The 15111-nt window shown below is 34.2% G+C and overlaps 3 protein-coding genes across 7 annotated transcripts in view; 2 read left to right on the top strand and 1 right to left on the bottom strand.

Moving 5' to 3' along the window:
- LOC105387160 (hemicentin-2) overlaps positions 1-15111 on the top strand; it is a 210069-nt gene that overhangs the window by 76358 nt on the left and 118600 nt on the right. The gene's annotated exons all lie outside the window — the stretch shown is intronic.
- The window catches only part of LOC119690648 (synaptic vesicle glycoprotein 2A), a 34060-nt gene that overhangs the window by 5838 nt on the left and 13111 nt on the right, over positions 1-15111 (bottom strand). Inside the window, exons 1-5 of one of the 4 annotated variants that reach the window (XM_048627747.1) lie at positions 10037-10100; positions 9824-9881; positions 8009-8251; positions 5887-6049; positions 4893-5074 (exon numbers count right to left, since the gene is read on the bottom strand). In XM_048627747.1, coding sequence (XP_048483704.1) covers positions 4893-5074; positions 5887-6049; positions 8009-8251; positions 9824-9860 — 625 coding nt within the window. In that variant the 5' untranslated portion in view covers positions 9861-9881; positions 10037-10100. The other 3 variants (XM_048627746.1, XM_048627745.1, XM_048627748.1) reach the window with 3 other exon arrangements.
- LOC125489969 lies at positions 8557-9526 on the top strand. The gene is made up of 2 exons (XM_048627751.1): positions 8557-8772; positions 8941-9526. Exons 1-2 carry the CDS (start codon positions 8616-8618, stop codon positions 9438-9440), a joined length of 657 nt encoding a protein of 218 aa, XP_048483708.1. The 5' UTR covers positions 8557-8615; the 3' UTR covers positions 9441-9526.

Raw genomic sequence — 15111 nt, 5'->3', positions numbered from 1 at the left:
GGTCAATCATAATAAGGGAGAATCATAATTTAAAAAGATTTCTACATCAACCTAGCATTGGCATCAGACAGAAATAACTAAATATAGCAGTAACCTACTATATGAAATTAAATTATTTTAATATAATAATAATAAAGGTATTTTGATAGCAAAAGAAATTTTAAAATACCGGAAAACCGCCTTATTTAACCGTCATCTTGCAACACTGCTCTTGTACAATATCATTGTCGAAAATTGCTAAGGCGGATAATATTCTGTACCCCTAAATAACCATTGCTTAACACATCGTTTAACTTATTTTATGACTTGAGGGACTGAGGGAAGGGAGAATTACCTCCAAAATTATATCTACTGACAAATCAATTGCGTGAAAGTTAAATTCGTGTGGGGAGTTAAGTTGACGACCCTCTTTGCTTGTTTGTTTTTAATATTTGAAAAAAAAATAATATTTTATAATTATAACCGACTTAAAAACATAAGGTCATAATTATTGAAAACCTTCATTAAATGTCTACGAATCATTGGTGTAGAAATGTTATTATTGGTCACGTATATTTTTATTATAAATATTATTATTTTTTCAGCTATTACCAAAAGTCGTTAGTAAAAAATGGAATAACGAGCTGAAGCACCCCTTTTTAGCTTTTGCATCACCGTGTATTTTAAGAAATAAAATTGTATTCGTTATGTTTTGTGCGTAACTATATTAGGTAGGTACTGTGTGTCTGAAACAAGGGGTATGGATATTAACTTTCTTGTTAGCGGATTCTCAGAATATTCCCTATTAAAATTCTGCCAGAATAATTATTATTCTTGGTACCTATTACCATTTGGGGCACAAGGCAGGGAAAAATACATAACAGTTATTATGTTCTTCATAAGTTAATAGCATACTACAGTAGGCTTCTGTAGGCACTAATTGTTACAATGTCAAAGCGTTGTTTTTAACCGACTTCAAAAAAAGGAGGAGGTTCTCAATTCGTCTGTATGTATGTTTTTTTTTATGTATGTTCACCGATTATTCCGCCATTTATGGACCGAATTTTTTTTTGATGTATTGGGTTGAGCTCAGGGGTGGTCCCATTTTTTTCTGAATTTTATTCCACCCCCAAGGGGTAAAAATAGGGTATTAATTTCCATTTTGGGAGACTATTAACCGATTCTAATGAAATTTAAAACGTGAATATAGTTCTTATAACAAAAAAATATAACGGTGACCTTGAGCTGATCTGATGATAGAAACGGAAGGCTGATAGAATTGGAATCATTTGCCTCTTACTTTTGATTGAAAATTATTGCAATTAAACTAAAAACAATAAAATAAAATAATAATTTAAAAAAAATAAAAAAGCGACTTCAAAAAACCACTAAAAAGTAATAAAAAATTTAAGGTTTACACCAATTCGACTTGACAGTAAAAATATAGTTACCTAAGCAGGAACTGTTCTTTTTTGAAGTTGGTGCCATATTTCCTCAGATTACTTTGTCACCGCACCGGTTAAATTATTTCTTACTTATTAGTGGTTATTTGAAGTCGGTTGTTTATTTTTTTTAATTTTCAATGTAAAAATATTTAAAAAAAATATTTTAAATATTTTACTTAAATTAAAATTAGTGCGTTGAAAAATTTTACCAATCTTCGTTGGTAGGGTCCACTTTACGATTTTGCTTACTACCTACTTCTATAATTTTACAAAAATCGCGAGATATGTTATATAATCATAATAATTATATAGAAACAAATTTACTTAAAATGACTGCCTGAGTTATTTGATCTCAATTCGGCTTACTGTACAACTTTACTTACACAACGTGTATCTATATTTTCTTCTATTCAATCTAGGTATTAATGAATATCAGTGTCACAAATAGGTGTTACAAAGGCTTTTGTGTCACTGAACTTCTGAGACGCCCAGAGCTTAGATTCTCATGCCACAACCACGGTTGTGCGACCATTATGCAACCTTAAAACTCGATTCATTCCCTTAAAAGTATCAGAAACGTTTATAAAACGTACGCTCATGCCATTTTAAATAAATAAATTCATCATCAATTCATCCAATTAATTCATATTGTCCATGTCCAGTTATCAAAATCGAAAATTAGTCAAAGATGAATAAAAAGGCGTATTGTATTTAAAGCATTGACATCCTAACATGAACCAGGTACATACTAAATGCATTAATTCTATACATATAAACGTATGTATGTATACAGTCCAACTATAAAGTCATGAAAATAAAGAGTGCGATTTCGCTTTAAGACTTTTTGTCATTGTCAGTTATTAACTTACATTTAAGTACAACCGTTTTAAAAATAAAATACCGATTGATAATGGCTTTTTAGCGGATTTGTCCTTAAAAATATATAATAGTTCTATTAAATACGGTCTTTAACATTTAGTTAGAATCCACTTCCGTTTTCAAGACTTTATAGTTTTACTGTACCTATGTTTCAGGGCGAAATGGAAAATGTCAGTTTGCGATTTGTTTGCGACTGCTAAGGAGGAGAATAGACTCTCAGATCCCATCGAATTATTAATACACGAATACTCTACTACATTGACTGCCTCTTGTCGACAGCTTATCTATCGAGTTCTCTGATATTCTCAATATTCTAGTCTTTGGTTCTGTGAATAGCGTCAGTAGAAGGAGCTACCATATAGCACTCACGCCTCAGCATAGCACCTCAGGTTTATCCTCAGAACAAATACATTGCTTTATTAAAATGTAGGTATTAGTAGTAGTATAATATAATAATAATAATAATAATACATACTAGTAAATAACCTATATACCTAATAGTATAACTAAGTCTATGGTATTAGGCATAGACTTAGTATATACTACGCCAGTATATACTACGCCAGTATATACTAAGGTCTATGGTAGTAGACTATACTATTTTTCTTTATATGATTTATGTACCCAAAAAATATGTTTCTGAAGTAGTAATCATTTATCAAAATTTAATATACCTACCAATTATAAATACAATATATTAAATTATCCCCTATTCTCCTTTTAAATTTATAAACGCTTGAGCCGATTCTTTTTTTAAAATATTACTTCTTTATTTGAGGTTGGACTGCAATTATGCCGTTCCTACATTATTCCGAGGAATCAACTTGGGTAAGGTAAGAACGATTCAATTTACGGCTTCCACCGCCGTTTTTGCCCTGCACCATTGATTTTCCATCGTCGACAGCCCATTTCCAGCACGATCTATCTTGCTAATGAATGAGGAGGTCTAGCAAACAGGTCTTATCTGGCTCACTTCATTGTGAGATCTCAGGCTTTTTAGCTTCTACAGGGAAACTAGGTCATACCCTAAGATATTGGAGGCCGCGCGCTCACTTCTGTGATGTTGAAGGTACAGTGGTTTGCTGTTAGAATTAAGAAACATTTGAATTAAGGCTGTTAATAAATAACTCGCGACAACTAGGTACTTTAGAAAAAAACAAATTTTTGAAAAAAGACATGTCAAAATGTCTGTCATCATTACAAAAATATTTTGAAGAAAATTTCAGAGGTACGTAATAATTTTCTTTTTAGAATATAATTAGTAGGTACTTTATTCTTTTTTAAAGTTGACGATAACCTTGAGACATGCTTTAAGTCTCACTTAGAGACTAACAAGTATCATTATGTTGTTGAAAAAGTCTCAAGAGCTGAGTATGAAAATTCAGGCCACTAAAAGAAAAAAATACAATTAGGTAGGTACCCTACCTTCAAATTTGTAATCCGCCTTCAAATTGTTTGGAAAACAATACATTTGAGCATAAAATAAAACAATTTAGGTAACAAGACAAACAAGCTAATGATCATGATATTTCACACAGAATTTTAGGCTTTTGAAAACTTATTCTCAAGTAGTGTATGCCGAGGTTTAACGTGGGTCTAACTAATGGGCGAAATATCAATATCTATGTATGACAAGATTTTGCTGTTAGTTTTCAAAGAAAGACCAACAAATACATTTATATCTTCGGTGAACACTAGAGCTGGTATAGGGTTGGTCACCGTTGTGAAAGGACTATCAAGATCAGCATCAGTACCTATAGTGTAAAGAACAGCTGATACGTCACTCAGGAATTCTCCTTTCGCGTACTATCCATCTATCCACTGTACGGTTAGCTGCATAAGTTGTTATACACTTCTGTACCTTGTCAAACTGACGAAACGTCAATGCTTCGGATAGGCGGTTTGTTAGATTGACAAGGTTCAAAAATGTATAGCTGCTTATGCAGCTGACTGTACCTCTTTTACACAAAGCGTCGTCCCCTTACAGCATAGATGCGATGTTACAACTTCCGAACCTTCTCGTGTCATGTTGTCATCTGTCAAAGACCCGGCTTGTATTAAAGCGAAGGCCTGATTGGCTCTCGGACGACCTTCCAAGCTATTAGTTATCATGACGTTGAAGTATTGACAGGTAGGGGAAAGGTGAACAAGCATGGTACATGCGGTAATGAATTCGTGGTACATCGATAATGGAATAGCGGTGTGTTTCGTTTGGAAATCAGAGCATAGGAATGAACTACGGTAGTAGTAACGCTTAATAATGGATTTGGAATAGGGGATTACTTTTAAATCTGATAAAATTCACATACCAGAAGAAATATATGAATACACCGTTAGACCCAAGACTACTTGAAACGATAAAATATCGAGAAGGAAATTTGTGTCGAATTCATTCCAAATTCAGCATTTTCAAATTGAACGAGTGTTTAGGTCCGAATTCCGTTTTCAAAACTGAGTTGGCAATCAGGGTCACCAAAGTATTTTTTACTTGAGTAATTAATAGTAAATGCTGAAATTTCGTCATGAAGAGGATATTATAAACGATTATGTTTTCATAAATTTAATTATTACAACGATATTTCCACTTACCAAGATATCCATCAAACAATGTCAGCCTCCAGTCCCGTATCAGAATTTGCCAAGACATAATGGCTATTATTATCTGCGCCATAGCGCCGAAAGAGGATTGGCACAACATCATTCTGTCCCTGATGCCTGTATGACAGAATTCTGAGGTGAATGACATTGTAGGACTCCTGGCCATCGCAAAACTGTAATTAAATTTTTATAATTTAAGAACTTCTAAAAACACCACTTAATTAAACATACAAACGCCTATTTATAGACACTCACTTATATTCAAATACAAAATTCCTCTTTATAAAATATTAGGTAAAATGATTTAGGTGCTACAAGATTTAAAGATGGGAAAGGTATATCGGTTAAGTACACCCATTGTCGACATCTTCCGCCCCAGAAAGAAAACAAAACTACCTCTCTTCGTACACACCACTCCCAATTTTCAAGAAACACATTAAATTGAGCTAAAACCTACACCGTCAGAGATTGATGCACATTCACGCCAAATCGACATAGCTCTACTTGGAAACCGATCAATGGATGTTGTCCAAAGCAATGTATTGCCAGTAAACGGTTTAGTCGCATGTAAACTGGTAGCGGTAACTGGTAAGTGATTCGTGTTGTGGTTGCTAGAGCGATCTAGAGAAAATCATTCTACCTAGTCTCAAGCAGCTGTGGTCGACCATGTTTTGAATGTTAATAGCTATGTGTTTGTTATGTATTGACCACCAGATGCATGGTACAGACTGATACTTGACATGACTGATATTTTGCAACTGACCTTTCAAGATATACCTAGATTTAATGCCGACATTAAAATTCAGCATTTAAGTGACTAATGCCGAGTTGCAGAAAGGGACTTTAAGCTAATGTCGACATTAAATCTATGTCTGTCTCTGTCCGTATACTGTCAAAGCAAGGCAACAATACATTTAATGCCGTCATTAACTTAAAGATCCTTTCTGCAACTCAGTGATACATAAGTGTATCAAATTATACTTACAAGAACCCTTCAAAGAATTTTCCGGAAATAAGGACTTTATACGTTTGGCTCGACGCGGAGAGCAGAGTGAAGAGGAAGTCTCCTCCGTAACCGATCATTAAGAACATCTTACGGCCAAAAGTGTCAGTGAGGAAACCGGCTACCACGCACGATATCATCATACCTGGAAAAGAAAATAACTTTTTACCAACAATATACAATTATACACTCGCGACCTAAGAAAATGTTCCAGTGAAATCATCTTTTTCATTGCTAGTGATGGTATTATTTAAATTATATGTGTGGTGTGATTCTAAATAGAATGAATGCTAGAAAAAATAAAAAACCTTCATCGATAAAAATAAGTAATTTACTGATATCAATGTCATTGTTTCAGCAGCCACAGCCAGCCAACGGAGTAAAAACAGAAATACGACACTCTAAACGGCAGAAATAATAAGATAAAATACCCAATTCCGGGAAGTTAGCGAAACAACTGACGGAAAACAAAACAGCTTGAGATTCGGTAACGAAATTCTAATTTATTTGACACAATTCGGAGTCTTACACCATTGCGTATAGCTGTTTAATTCGAAGAAACTCATCTTGAATCTCAGACTCTGCGAAAGTTTGATGGGGGTGTGTTTGGAATGTACGAGTTACTTGGTCAAGTACTAAGTGACTTAACTTTGCAAAGATAGAGTAAAATCATATTTTTCTCATTACATACAAGTAAACTTTTCTTTCACTCCATTATAATCTAATCGTGAAAAACGCTGTTTCTCACAACTATATTATTATAACTATCATTTATAAATATTTTTTTAAGTTTTTATTAGGATTTCACCACAGCCTTCTTAAACTTTTGTTACGTATATATAAGGAACAGGTGATACGTCACTTGAAGAGGCTCCTTTCACGTACGCTATTATCTGAGCCAATACAACAGGCAGATGTAAAGTGAACTTGCATCCCGATCAGCTTAAACGAAGCATAGAGCTTAAGTAACAGATGCCGGCTGCGTCTAGCAATCCTTCAAAGTTGGGACCATTATTCTTTTCAACGAGTTTATAAACAAGTTGAATGTGGAGTGTAGCTAAAGTTGAGTGCAGCTCGCAAGCCGACAGAGCCGAACACAGATGGCTCTAACTTGTCAATGCTGCCGTGATGTGGTGAAGGCTCTAAAGATAAGTTTTCAGTTCTTGCCGGGGGTATTTCTCTTGCCATGCATGGGCTTTGTTAAGAGTTGGTACCGTATTGTAAGAAATGTCTGAGATTGTTGGTTGTGAACTTAGGTATTGTGACGAATAGATAAATTATGAAGGGTTATGCTTTCTTCAAAACCGTTTTAAATCTAGTTTGCCAAGGAAAATCAGGCATCATAGCCAATACTTTTATACAGATCAGTCTTTAAGAAAACATCCAATGGAAGCAATACTATTACAATAAAATATTATCAAATTCTTACCACAAATTACCTATCTAAGTAATTAAAAAAAAACAATTCAATCAAGTAGTTTGATGATATACCTGAACAATTCACTGCATTAAGTAATTATTTAATTCTACTTCGTAATCGTAATAGCCTGTTCTATCGTTTATCGGATTAGCTGGACTTAATCTTCCGTAATTTAGTGCTAATGGTTGTACTCTGATGACCAGATAACGGACTGCGATGTATATTATTCCTAGTAGGTATATTCTGTTAATTATACTAAAATGTCAACAACTTCAATTAAGTTTTGGAGGCTAACAAGAGTTCCCAAAAAGCTATCTCTTCCAGAAAAAACATTAGGGGGCAAATTAAATGCAACACAATCAAAAATATTATTATTATTATGATATTTCTGGCACAGTCGTAGCTACTGAAGTCTTATTTTATTATCAAGTTGCCTTATTCTTTCACAGATCTTATCAATTGCGAATTCTACTTTTTAAATATAAGGGAAAAGTTTGTGAGTAGGTATGTTGATTACTCTTTCTTATGATTGACTTTCTATAAATATGTAGGAAGCTGAGCTGACACCCAGGATTACCATAATCATATTATTATATACCTATTTAACCCGGAATTTGCACGGAAAAACTTTTAAAGCCAAAAGTGACATAACAACAACAAGTACCTAAAAAAATACCAACTCACCACAATAAGGCATGCCGTTTAAAATCCCCTTGTGAACCAATCCCATGTCCAGATCACATTCAGCTGCCGGCAGTAAGTACGCAGAGGAGTTAGACACAAGGACCGTCGCCACGTATCCGACCAGTGCAGTGAATAATAGACGGAGGTGGAAGAGCCCGAACTTGCAATCTTTGAGCGCGATGTCCATTTGCTGCATCGGTGTCAGGTCTTTGCCAGTTTCTGGGGCCTCCGTGGGCGCTTTGCCTGAAAAGGTGGAAGAAAATGTTTGGGCAAAAAAAATTGGGGATGAGAGAGGTTATGGGAGTTATGGGTTCGAGGTTTTTGTTTTTCGTGTATAGTTATTAGGTATGTATTGTGGAAAGGCTAGATAATGGCGTAGTATTCTGAAAATGCATAAAATAATACTTATTTAAATTTTACTGCACAGCACAGATCTACAATTTTTTGTTCAACTTATAACCTCGTTTAGAAGAATTAAAAAGTAAGGTCGTGTCAATTACGTATTTGTTTGAAGTTGACATTATTCTTTGACAGAGTCAAAAAGTCAAAACAACAAATACGAGGATCAAAGGTAAACGGTAAAATTTAATATTTTATAGACAAAATAATGGAAGGGCCAACAAAAGGACCTTTGCCTTTAGCGTTTCAAAGAACAATGCTGCCGCTGATTGAAGAATTAATCAAACCAAAATCTTTGAAGAACGACCTATTTTTTGCTCTACTGCTCGTTTTGATGAAAGATAATGACTTCGTGTTGCTAAACGGTAATAGCGAAGAAAGTAAAGATATCAAAGAATACATTAAGGAAATTAAAGACCAAGATGCGAAACAGCTGGAAGCAACACATACCATGTTCGGTGTTAAAGACATGCACGTTAAAATCATAGTCACTTTCCTTAACGATGTTGCTCTTATAAATGGAACTATTTCAGAGCTGCCCACGGAGACTTATTCGTTATGTTTGCCGATAAACCATTACATATCAATGTTGAACAATTCGGAAGTACCCATATTTACTAACCTAGATACACTAGCTTCGTTATTCACTGAAAAGATTATTCGACCTATTAAGTGTGCGATACTAAATCACCACAATTCTCCAAGCGCCAATTTCTCTGGATTACCAGAAGACATAATACATGAAATAGTACTGAAACTAACATTGAGAGATGTGCTAAGCGTTTCTGAGTCTTGCAGGCGAATGTATTACGCGATAAAAGAAGATGGATTGTGGTTACGCCTGTATAAAAGAGATTTTGGCGTCGAGAAGAATTTCAATGGAAAGGATTGGATGTCTGCATACAAAAGTGCGTATGTCTTGAATACTGTGACTAAAGCTATGGAGCGTACAATGAATGATGAAAGGTTTCGAGACATGGTGACATATTCCGACTACCAGGGCTCCACCGCTAGATGGGAGGTTATCCTGTAAACTCAAATTATTTTCAGCTTTGTTTTTGTTTCATTCGAGTTTGTTAAATACTAATAAGAAAATAATAAAATGTAAATTGGAATATTTTGGCCTTGTTACCATTATTACTGCGTAGTCGTTAATGTTTTACGCCTACGGACTTTATTTTGTTCGGTTTATGATTGCTGATCCGTATTTAAAGGACGAAATTAAACATTGTTTAGCGAGTAGGCAGTATAAATGTATCATATATGTACCTACCTATGTATGTGTGTAAATATTAATGTTGAAAAAGATAAGGAGAATGTTATTATTATTACATCAGCTGTTATTAGGTATAACATCGCCTGTCAACAGCTGAAATGAAATATAAAAACACTAGTTAGTAACAAAATAAAACTTACCTCCATCAGATGTGACCGCTAAATCAAGTTCCACCATTTCGAATGATCACTTAATCCACTGAGGAAAAAAAACACTACGTTATACTAAACTGAATCTAAAAAAAACAAAAATATGATTTAGTATAGGGAATATTACTTTAACACAAATTAGGTACATAAACTGGAAATGAAAAGGAATCCCTTTTTACTCTATCAAATGACAAATTAGACTACCTGATTGCAATATTACTTATTCATTATTAATTTAAACTCGTTATCGTTCCTATTCAGTAAATTGTGTTTGAAAACCAGATATCTGAGACCTATCAACAGTTTTCATACTAACATGTTTCTAAGAATGGAAACAGTTCTAGTTAAGTTGGTCGGAAAATCTCTTGACGGCAGTATGTGACATTTCTTATCTTGCATGCTGTTTTCGAGATAAATATGATGTCTCCTGTTTCATAATGCTTTACGTTGTAAATGTTAGTACTATTAGGTGTATCGTCATTATGGTAGACGCAGTAACAAGATATAAATGACGCTTAAAGTATCATAATGTAGGCACAGTCATCATGAAATAATTCGTTAACTTAGTATGTTGAGTAAATTATTTCGTATACATTGTACCTACGTAAAAAAATATTGTGCAAAGGAAAGGCAAATTTTTATACACTGTCAACCGCTCGGGACCATTATTATTTATTATTTATTTTGCGAACAGTAATGAGTTTGATCGACCGATCGTGTATGTTAAAGGTTAAACTCGGGTAGCTGAAAATTGAGTAAGATAAGAATATAATAAATGCGACATGCTTTCACGATTAAAGAGACATGGAATATGATCGACATGAAATAATATCTATTCCATCGTTCGTTCGTATCGTTGCCATTCGAGCTTCCCATGGGAATTCCAAAGAACTATAAAGTTACAATTTACTAAATACCATTATTTTATACGAATTATAATGGGTTTTTTAAAGGGTTTTTTTAAATAAGTTCTTACTTACAATTAAAACAAACCATCAAATTGTTTCTATTATATCTCAGTATAGATGTATAGATAGATGTAGAAATTTCGCATAAGGTTAATGTTCTTTTAAGAATCGATTTGGATAACATTTTTCACACACAGGCAAATATTTTTATCGTTTACTTTTCACCGAAATGTATTCGTATACAGGGAGATTCTTTCGTAGGTGCATATCCGGAAGTATGTTACAGAGCTCTTCATTCTGAACAACTTTTGTTATAATGACCTTGGGATATAACGAAAAAAAAATATGCTTCCACATACAAAAATTGGTTGTTTACGTGACACTGTGTATGGGGAGTAGATATTTTTTTTTGAGAATATCCCAAGGTCATTATAACAAAAGTTGTTCAGAATGAAGAGCTCTGTAACATACTTCCAGATATGCACCTACGAAAGACACACCCTGTATATTTATCGTTTACTTTTCACCGGAATGTATTCGTATATTTGGCTAGCCTGATGCGAAGCTCGCGTGCTAAGTTATTATTATTACCAACCTAAGTGAGTACGTCGAATATTTTCAACGGTTAGTTCCAAATTATTTATAATGTGAAGCATGGAAGACTTACATCACCACTTTGATTACCTACCTTGACAAATCCAAGTTATGCATTCCAGTGAATAAGGAATAGGCAAGCAATGTACAGTGCCACAAACTTATCTGTTCCGGTCAGAGCTCACGTAAATGTCTAATATTTCTTAATTCTATAAGATTTTAAGTTTGCAAGTAGTGGTAATTCACTCTTGTGGTTTTAATATACCCATCTAATCTATATCAATATATAATTCATTAGTAAGTAATGAGATATGAATCAACTTAGTTCGCTCTCACCGGAACAGATAAGTTTGTCGCACTGTATGAATAGTAGGTAACTATTTAAAACGATATATTTTTTGTACTTGTTTTATTTACAATATACAGTAATTACCAAAATTTACAAGACAGTGATTTTTTAACAGTGAAATAATGTAAACTCCAGATTACACCAACGATTGAAAACACCTCTTCGTAATATTCCGTTCACCTATTTCCGCTGAAAAACCTTTAATCAAGAGGAAACCCCGGTTCTTTTATCTTCTGGCTCCCTGGTGCATCGCCTTCGTCACAAAGGGAGTCATCACAAAGCGCTCGATACGAATCGCGACTTTCACTGAATTTCGAGGAGATCGATGCGCGGATATGTCGCCCTGGTACTCTCGGATTCGTTTGCAGCTTTCAAAAGCTAGAATGATATGTTGAGTTCAGTAGTAAGTTTTTATAAATAAGTGTGTATTAAGCATATATAACTATTTAGACACATACATTAGAAGAGCACTGTGATAAAAAAAATACTTAAATGTATAATAATTTTCATGATAATATATTATTTGTGATGGCTATTACTCGTTAGATTATCAAAACAAGTTGGCATATTTATGATTACAGAATGGTTCAGAATTAGCCTTACATTGAGCTGTTTTCTAATTACAATTACCACTTCTTCAAAAACCTGTAAGTATAACTACAGGATGTTTCAAAAAGGGTATACTAAGCCGAAACCAGCATGTGCAGCATGTTATATCTAAGCCCGATACTGAAATCAGAATTTCATTCCATAGAAACTTAGTTGGTCATGTGACCTTTTTACTATCGAGAGTAATAATGTTTTTCGCAAATTTTGAAATTCTGATTTCAGATTTGAGATTAGATATATATATAACATGCTGAACATGTTGGTTTAGGCTTAGTATACCCTTTTTGCAACACCATGTATACCTACAGATACCACTAGCCTGAAACGTTGTCTGGCCTTCATTTTCCTTCCCACGCGTGTTATATCATACAGGCAGTGAAAACATATAATATCATCATGATTAATTTATTATTCACTCAGTAGTTAATAACTCTTAAAACCATTAGGTCTTCCCTTGACATACAGTGATAGCTTAATTAATCTTTTATACATTAGATTAACAATACATATATTATGAACAAGATGGTGTATCACATACAAAAACAAAGCAAAAAACTGTCCGTATTTTGTTTACTGTCTTAACCGTTTTAAGTTCTACCTAATGACAAACATCAATTTGTACCAATGAATAGAGTCACAAATCTTGTAACTGAACTATTTCAAAATAAAAGCTCAAGCTCAGTGGTAGAAGAAGAGTGTTATTTGTCGAAACATTTCTTTTAACTGACGCTCCTTCTTGTACGCATATATATGTTTAATCTAAGTTTCATACCCTCTCAGCTAGATCAAACAAATGAGCATGTTCCACCGGAAAGATACGAAAAAAAAATGTCTCCATTTCCGTTTAATCTTGCAGGCCCGGTCAACCACATCAGACAAGTAATCAATTAGGGGTAATCGTGGTCTAGAGGGTTACTCTATACAGACAAAAACAAACGAACTGTTCTCATTGTCTCTCGCACTACCTATCACTTTCTCCACAACGCCCAAGGTTAACTGGAAGAGAATGCTTTTAGCATTAAGTTCGCCTTTGTAGAAATTAATTTATGTGCAATAAAGAATTTACGACGACCGAATGGCGTAGTGGTTAGTGACCCTGACTACTGAGTCGATGGTCCCGGGTTCGATTCCCGGCTGGAGCAGATATTTGTTTAAACACAGATATTTGTTCTCGGGTCTTGGATGTGCCCGTAAAATGGCAATAGGCCCGCCCCCTATTACATTGGGACTAACATAACACTCTGGCGAAAAGTGGGTGCAGCAATGCACCTCTGCCTACCCCGCAAGGGAGTACATTAGTACAAGGCGTGAGTGCGTGTGTTTTAGAATTTAATAATAATAACGAACGAAAGCTGTTGTGCAATCGGCGTTTAATACAAGATAGAGTGGTGGCTCGCGCAGAAGCGTTCCGAAACTTAGATTTTCAACATAATAGAGAGACCCCCCTGTACTTGCAACCCGTTAAATAGGTCAGTCGTACATTATTAGCCCGGCCTTTTAGAACTTTATGGCAACTTTGTGCCTTTAAATGAAATTTGCGTTTATTTTTTAACGATAGATTAGGTACCTAAGTATTTGAATTTTTTAAAGCTTTATGTGAGACTACTTTACTTATTTTATTTTCTAGCCTATTACCAAGCTGTTTAATTATTGCTTTTGGCTTTAGAAACCTAATTTATGTTAATAGGTATATAAATATTTAGCTACAAAAATCTAATATATTATAATTACATGGGTACATATACTCACGGCTGTAATCCCCGAAGGGGTAGTCAGAGATGACTCGCAATCGAGCCACCAACTTTTCGCTGTACATTTGCCGAACCGTCGTTTTTGGATGCACTTAGGTTACACAATGTAGAATTTATATGCCCAGGTTTCATCAAGAGGTTTTCCTTCACATGTAGAATTTATGTGTGCAGGTTTCATCAAGATGTTTTCCTTCACAGTACCCGTAACCCACGGCCAAGTAAAGTACAACCTATCCATGTATCATTATTGAACGGCAATAAATTTTCACACAAGATAGCAGAGGGAAGGCAATATATCAGCTATAGATGTTAGGTTTATATCGCTCAAGGCAAATAGGCCTAATTAGCTTACTCATTTAGGTAGAAATACAGAGGTATCTTACAGAGCCTCGGGTTTTGAAATTTACGTAAACGAAAAAATATTTGGTTTTCTTTTGTCATCAGCCCGTCTAGTACAGGTTTGATAATTTATCGAAAACTATAAAAGTTTACGTTTTCTCACATACAAGTGGCGCCTGTAGCGGAAACTATTTGACAGATAATTTTTTTTTTTTTTTTTTTTTTTTTTTTTTTTTTAGAATAGAATAGAATATTTATTCAGATAATACTTAATGCTAAATGTTATTTACAATAATAGGTCAACTCTTAATGCTAAAGGTAGTTTAAAATGCTGATCTGAACTAGGAAATAACAGAGTTTTTCCTGTATTTCAGATGGAAAAGCTCTAAATTAAACAATTTTAGAATCTAAATTAAATAATCTTAGAACAGAAAATATAAAGTAATCTTACTTTCTAAATGTTTTATGTTAGATTTATTATAAACAAGGCAATTTATGTTAGGTGTAGGTAATTATATAGGTTAAAAGTATTGTTTAGTTATACATTAATAATAATATGTAAGTTAAATTAAACGGTAACAATTCTCACTTGACAATAGTTAATAAGTTCTCTGTATCTTCGTAGGACATCTCTTGTAGAGATTTCTGGAGAACGTTCTTACACTTGGTGTAAGTTAACGGGTAAAGGACCAATTTAGCATTTAACCTATTGTAAAGGATTGGTCCCAA

The sequence above is a fragment of the Plutella xylostella genome, chromosome 19 (assembly GCF_932276165.1).
Source record: "Plutella xylostella chromosome 19, ilPluXylo3.1, whole genome shotgun sequence".
Lineage (NCBI taxonomy): Eukaryota > Metazoa > Arthropoda > Insecta > Lepidoptera > Plutellidae > Plutella > Plutella xylostella.
Note: the sequence above shows the minus strand (reverse complement) of the source record. Positions and strands in the feature narration are given on the sequence as shown.